This window comes from Ctenopharyngodon idella, chromosome 10, assembly GCF_019924925.1.
Source record: "Ctenopharyngodon idella isolate HZGC_01 chromosome 10, HZGC01, whole genome shotgun sequence".
In the NCBI taxonomy this organism is placed as follows: Eukaryota; Metazoa; Chordata; class Actinopteri; order Cypriniformes; family Xenocyprididae; genus Ctenopharyngodon; species Ctenopharyngodon idella.
The window spans coordinates 37,099,167-37,105,284 of NC_067229.1; the positions used below are offsets into that span (position 1 = coordinate 37,099,167).

A 6,118-nucleotide genomic window follows, 5' to 3' on the forward strand; every position below is an offset into this window, starting at 1 on the left:
TCATGGCAGCGGAGTTAAAGGAAAGTCAGATATTCTGGGCAGTATAGTTTTGGGTTAATACAGAAACTTTTGGAAATCAGTAAGTCTTGGACAATTGTGAGAGGTGAAACACTACTTAGATGATTGAAATGTTTCTGACGATGACCTGATAGACAAGATAAATATGGCATCAAGTTATAAGTGGTACAGGAAGCCACACAGCACTAGCTAAAGAAAGTGTTAAATGCTAAAATAGAGGCTGAGTGGGTGGAGATACTGAAACAGCTACAGGAGGAAGTGGCTGAATTAAGAGAGACATATAGAGTGCAGCACCATCTTTCAGAATCACTTCCTGGTTATTACAGACATGAAGTTCAGAATGAGTTTCTATACTCCCATCAGTAACAAAGATGCAGACAAACACCTGTAAACTATTCCAACACTTGTTCTTTTACACTTACTTTTGCTAGTTTGTGTTATATAGACTAAAATTGCTCAAATTTACAGGGTCTTCCCAGACAAAAGCATCTTCTCTAAAGGATTAAATGTTAAATAATCACAGCATTCTACTTCCTCTGAAGTAGACACACTGATGGACACCATCGGATACTGACACTCAAACACAGGACAAAATAATAATCTAATACAAATAAGAGTATTTATAAAGCTAATTTATTTATTATATTTTCACTAGTGATTAATTGAACATACATTTAATAACACTTTACATAAATCCTTTATACATAAAAGTATTTTAATGCATTAATTATTCCTTATAATGCATTCAAACATGACAAAACACATGACAAACAAGACCATTTCAGATGTAACAAAGAATCTACAATTATAACACATTTTAACTTTGGTTACAATTATTTATGAAAAGATATAGTACATTATAACACATTATAAATACCTTTATAATGCATTAAACATAAAGGCTTTAAGTGTTAAAACAAACTGAGAAAGAAAACCCATGTTTGTATATATTTTCCTTAGATTGTCTTAAAGTGAGAGAAAGACCTTTATGTCTGTCTGTATAATTTACAGCATAAACAAGTCTGTGATTTAATGTCTTGTTTTAATGGTTTTCTCACAGATCCATTGATAATGATAATTACATGGATAATTAGCCCACCCTGATGAATCAGTTAGAACACAGTTCTCACATCTACCTCCACTTGGCTCGCCAGACCTCCAGAACCTGAAACAACAGATTAGCATTAGATGCTTAGTTCTGCTTTCTGTGTGATATGATACTGACTGTGAGAATCATTCTTAGATAAAATCAGTTCAATTCAGTGATTTCTCACCCAGAGGTCATCATGGTGCCATCAACCCATTTCCATCTGCCCTCCACATTACTGTCAGTCAGACCAATCCAGACTCCAGGACAATTAGACCTTTTCATAACAAAATCCTGAGGAGAAGAACAATTATATTGTAATTTGATAATGACAAACTTCAATTGACTTCACACACACATACTTTTACATCCAATCAAAGCAAGTACACACACACACACACACACACACACACACACACACACACACACACACACACACACACACACACACACACACACACACACACACACACACACACACACACACACACACACACACACACACACACACACACACACACACACACACACACACACACACACAATGATTTTTATATTGTACAAACTGTATATTCTATCTCCTAAACCTAAACACAACCCTCACAGAAAATATTCAGCAAAATACCACCCACAGGGTCAAACATTTCTGGTTTTACTACCTTTAACTGGACAAAATGTAGGGTTTACCAGGACAACACACAGACACCATCTTTCACTCACTTGTTCCTCTCTGTTGTTTATGATGATCAGATCTGCTCCTCTCTCTGTACAGTCTCTTCTGCTCTCAGTCCAGCTCATCTCCTCAGAGGAAATGTAGTAAAAACTGAATTGAAAGTAAATCCATCCATCTGTAAATACAACCAGTTAAAGTATCAGCTCTTCATTCCCATCACACTGAACTACACAGCTTATCTTTTGTACCCAAAGATTTTGTATTTTATGTTGTTAATGTTGAATGATTGTATAGTTGTGGTCATGATTACCCATTTCATTAAGTTGATTTATTAGATCATCATACTTGGATAATAACTCTTTCAATTTATTTGTCAGGTTTTGGTTCTCGATCAATAACGGATCTTTCTCTGTTTTTAAAGCTTTGATTGTGATTTTTAGCTGGTCTCTCTCCTCTGCGAGGCTGGTAATCTTGGTTAGTAGCTGGTCTTTCTCTTTTGTAAGGCTGATAATCTTGGTCCGTAGCTGGTCTCTCTCTCTTGTGAGGCTGGTAATCTTGGTTAGTAGCTGATCTCTCTCTTCTGTGAGACTGGTAATCTTGGTTCGTAGCTGGTCTCTCTCTTCTGTGAGGCTGGTAATCTTGGTTAGTAGCTGGTCTCTCTCTTCTGTGAGGCTGGTAATCTTGGTTCGTAACTGGTCTCTCTCTTCTGTGAGGTTGGTAATCTTGGTTCGTAGCTGGTCTCTCTCTTCTGTGAGGCTGGTAATCTTGGTTAGCAGCTGGTCTCTCTCTTCTGTGAGGCTGGTAATCTTGGTTAGTAGCTGGTCTCTCTCTTCTGTGAGGCTGGTAATCTTGGTTAGTAGCTGGTCTCTCTCTTCTGTGAGGCTGGTTATCTTGGTTCGTAGCTGGTCTCTCTCTTTTGTGAGGATGGTAATCTTGGTTCGTAGCTGGTCTCTCTCTTTTGTGAGGATGGTAATCTTGGTTCGTAGCTGGTCTCTCTCTTCTGTGAGGCTGGTAATCTTGGTTAGCAGCTGGTCTCTCTCTTCTGTGAGGCTGGTAATCTTGGTTAGTAGCTGGTCTCTCTCTTCTGTGAGGCTGGTAATCTTGGTTCGTAGCTGGTCTCTCTCTTTTGTGAGGATGGTAATCTTGGTTCGTAGCTGGTCTCTCTCTTTTGTGAGGATGGTAATCTTGGTTCGTAGCTGGTCTCTCTCTTCTGTGAGGCTGGTTATCTTGGTTCGTAGCTGGTCTCTCTCTTCTGTGAGGCTGGTAATCTTGGTTAGTAGCTGGTCTCTCTCTTCTGTGAGGCTGGTAATCTTGGTTAGCAGCTGGTCTCTCTCTTCTGTGAGGCTGGTTATCTTGGTTCGTAGCTGGTCTCTCTCTTTTGTGAGGATGGTAATCTTGGTTCGTAGCTGGTCTCTCTCTTTTGTGAGGATGGTAATCTTGGTTCGTAGCTGGTCTCTCTCTTCTGTGAGGCTGGTAATCTTGGTTAGCAGCTGGTCTCTCTCTTCTGTGAGGCTGGTAATCTTGGTTAGTAGCTGGTCTCTCTCTTCTGTGAGGCTGGTAATCTTGGTTCGTAGCTGGTCTCTCTCTTTTGTGAGGATGGTAATCTTGGTTCGTAGCTGGTCTCTCTCTTTTGTGAGGATGGTAATCTTGGTTCGTAGCTGGTCTCTCTCTTCTGTGAGGCTGGTTATCTTGGTTCGTAGCTGGTCTCTCTCTTCTGTGAGGCTGGTAATCTTGGTTAGCATCTGATCTCTCTCTTTTGTGAGGTTGGTAATCTTGGTTAGTAGCTGATCTCTCTCTTCTATGAGGTTGGTAATCTTGGTTAGTAGCTGATCTCTCTCTTCTGTGAGGTTGGTAATCTTGTTTAGCAGCTGGTCTCTCTCTTCTGTGAGGCTGGTAATCTTGTTTAGTAGCAGCACTATGACTGCAGTCAGCAGAAGAACACACAGCAGCACCACACACGCTGGAGCAGCTCTGGAGCTTCTGATCTTTACATGATCACTTCCTGAACACCACAGATATGAAAATAAATGAATGTGTAGACTTTGATGTTTTCATCACAGACATGAACATGATTACCTGTACGCTGCAGTGGTTGATGTGTGTTTGTCTCTGTCCTGAAGTCATGATCTCTCATACTGTCACAGATACCCAGAATCATCTCCACTCTCTCTCTGTCTATGTCCTGAAGCTCAGTCCTGCTCACACACTCATAAATGACCTCAGACATCTCTAGTCTTTTATAGTCAGACATTATAATACTGAATGTTGCGTTTAGTCTGGCTGCTCTGTGTGTCTCTGCCGTCTCGTTCTGCTTTTAACAACATATATTTAAACACAAGGAAATGACATAAGAGAAATGTGTGAAGTCAAACATCACATGACATTCTGATGTAGGCTTACAAGTTTAGAATAAAAACAAGTGATGATGGAAAACACTTTATTAGATTATATAGTTTGAATGATTCATACCACAGACTCATAAATATCACCCAAGATGCTCAGGAATCTGCTCAGGGCTCCCTGTTCATGGCAGTTGAGTTAAAGGAAAGTCAGATATTCTGGGGAGTATAGTTTTGGGTTAATACAGAAACATTTGGAAATCAGTAAGTCTTGGACTATTGTGAGAGGTAAAATTCTACTTAGAAATATTTCTGATGATGACCTGATAGACAATAAATATGGCATCAAGTTATAAGTGGTACAGAAGATGTTAAAGTGAATGAAGTGAACACTGAAGAACTTCAGATACTGTGGAAGAGAACATAATTGTGTATATATTTTGCTTAGATTGTCTTAAGGAGAGAAAGACCTTTATGTCTGTTCATAATTTACAGCATAAACAAGTCTGTGATTTAATGTCTTGTTTTAATGGTTTTCTCACAGATCCATTGAAAATGATCATTACATGAATAATCAGCCCATCCTGGTGTATAAGTTAGAACACAGTTCTCTCCTCTATCTCCATTTTGATCCCCAGACATCCAGAAGCTGAAAGTACAGATCAGCATTAGATGTTCAGTTCTGCTTTTTGTGTGATATGATACTGACTGTGAGAATCATTATTAGATAAAATCAGTTCAGTTCAGTGATTTCTCACCCAGAGGTCAGTGTGCTGCCATCAACCCATTTCCATCTGCCCTCCTCATCACTGTCAGTCAGACCAATCCAAACTGCAGCACCATCAGACATTTTCTTAACAGAGAAGAATAATTATATTGTAGTCCAAACTTCAATTGGCTTCACACACACATACTTTCACATCCATCCAAAGCAAGTACACACACACACCACTGCTCATGAGCACCTTCACCACAGGGACTTTAAAGCAAGCTGCCCTCAAAGAGCCAGAGCACAAAGCACAAGATGAAATGGTTGAGAGCTCTCTCAAAAGGCTGGACATAAGAGTCACGCACACACATACACATCAGCTGTGTAGTTGTGATTCCTGTGTGTATTGTGTTGAGATATTTCTGCTCTCACTGTGTGAACAACATTTAAACAGTAAAGAATTAAAATGGTAAAGCTAGAATTCAGCGCTTGTGAGAATAAGGGGGAAAAAGTGATAAGCAAAAGAATAAAAGAAACAGAGAAATCCATCTTGCTGTCTTATCTAGTCTCTCAAGGGCTGAAGCGAGGGCATTCTGTCATCTTTCGTCTAAGCCGGCCCAGGATGCATTTCCCAACCCAGCATCCTGCAAAGAAAGAAAGAAAAACAGGCATTGTATTTAATTAGACATGCTGCATACTAACTGCTTCAATGACGTTTAATGTGAGATGTGGAGGAGCCTGGAGGGGACACTTCTTCTCATTCCCTTGTTTCGCCCCAAACTCTGATCTGATACCCACTGAGACTCTTGCCTCCGTCTCTTTCTTTCTCTACCCACTTCATCTTTGTCTGGGAGCTCAAGCATTACAATGATGCTCAGTGTAAAATAAGAGAGACAGAATTCAAAACCACACATTTTGGGATGCTCGATATGTCCAGGCTATTTCCCATTTGTCTGTGGACAAACTGGCTGGGATAATTAACTTGACGCTCTGGCTCTTCACCCTTCCCCATTCCCAAGGGAGTCTGACAGAGGGCATCCAGTCCTGCTGTTGGTCCAGATGGTTGGGGCAAAAATATGTGAGTGTTCCTGACAAGAATGTGGCAAGCATGTATGAATGGATTAAAGGAAGTTGCTACATTCCATTACTGTACAACTGCTCAGCAAATGTGTCTTAAAGGGATAGTACACCTAAAAATCACCTCATGTCGTTCCAAACCTGACAAAATAAGATAAATGTTTCAGCGTTTTTTTGTTTTTGTTTTTTTCATTTAGTGGAAGTCAATGATCACC

At 40.0% G+C, this 6,118-nt stretch overlaps 1 protein-coding gene across 2 annotated transcripts; it reads right to left on the reverse strand.

Moving 5' to 3' along the window:
• Positions 1-658: 658 nt before the first annotated feature.
• si:dkey-187i8.2 (centrosomal protein of 135 kDa) lies at positions 659-5,776 on the reverse strand. Of its 2 annotated transcripts, XM_051909246.1 has the most exons (8): positions 5,529-5,776; positions 4,876-4,970; positions 4,248-4,766; positions 3,855-4,086; positions 2,089-3,780; positions 1,826-1,953; positions 1,293-1,399; positions 659-1,183 (listed from the first exon to the last, which is right to left on the reverse strand). In XM_051909246.1, the coding sequence occupies exons 4-8, from the start codon at positions 4,027-4,029 to the stop codon at positions 1,048-1,050; spliced, it is 2,238 nt and encodes a 745-aa protein (XP_051765206.1). In that variant the 5' UTR covers positions 4,030-4,086; positions 4,248-4,766; positions 4,876-4,970; positions 5,529-5,776; the 3' UTR covers positions 659-1,047. The 2 variants fall into 2 exon arrangements, with proteins under 2 accessions (XP_051765206.1, XP_051765207.1); XM_051909247.1 differs by lacking the exons at positions 4,248-4,766; positions 4,876-4,970; positions 5,529-5,776 and having other exon boundaries at positions 3,855-4,179.
• Positions 5,777-6,118: the final 342 nt, after the last annotated feature.

What these genes read in the sequence shown, in the direction of transcription:
- si:dkey-187i8.2 (XM_051909246.1), bottom strand. Translation starts at nt 4,029, where the DNA reads ATGTCTGACTATAAAAGACTAGAGATGTCTGAGGTCATTTATGAGTGT. An exon ending in TCAACCACTGCAGCGTACAG is followed by an intron (nt 3,781 to 3,854) that starts GTAATCATGTTC and finishes TGTGGTGTTCAG; the next exon opens with GAAGTGATCATGTAAAGATC. An exon ending in TAAACAACAGAGAGGAACAA is followed by an intron (nt 1,400 to 1,825) that starts GTGAGTGAAAGA and finishes TCTTCTCCTCAG; the next exon opens with GATTTTGTTATGAAAAGGTC.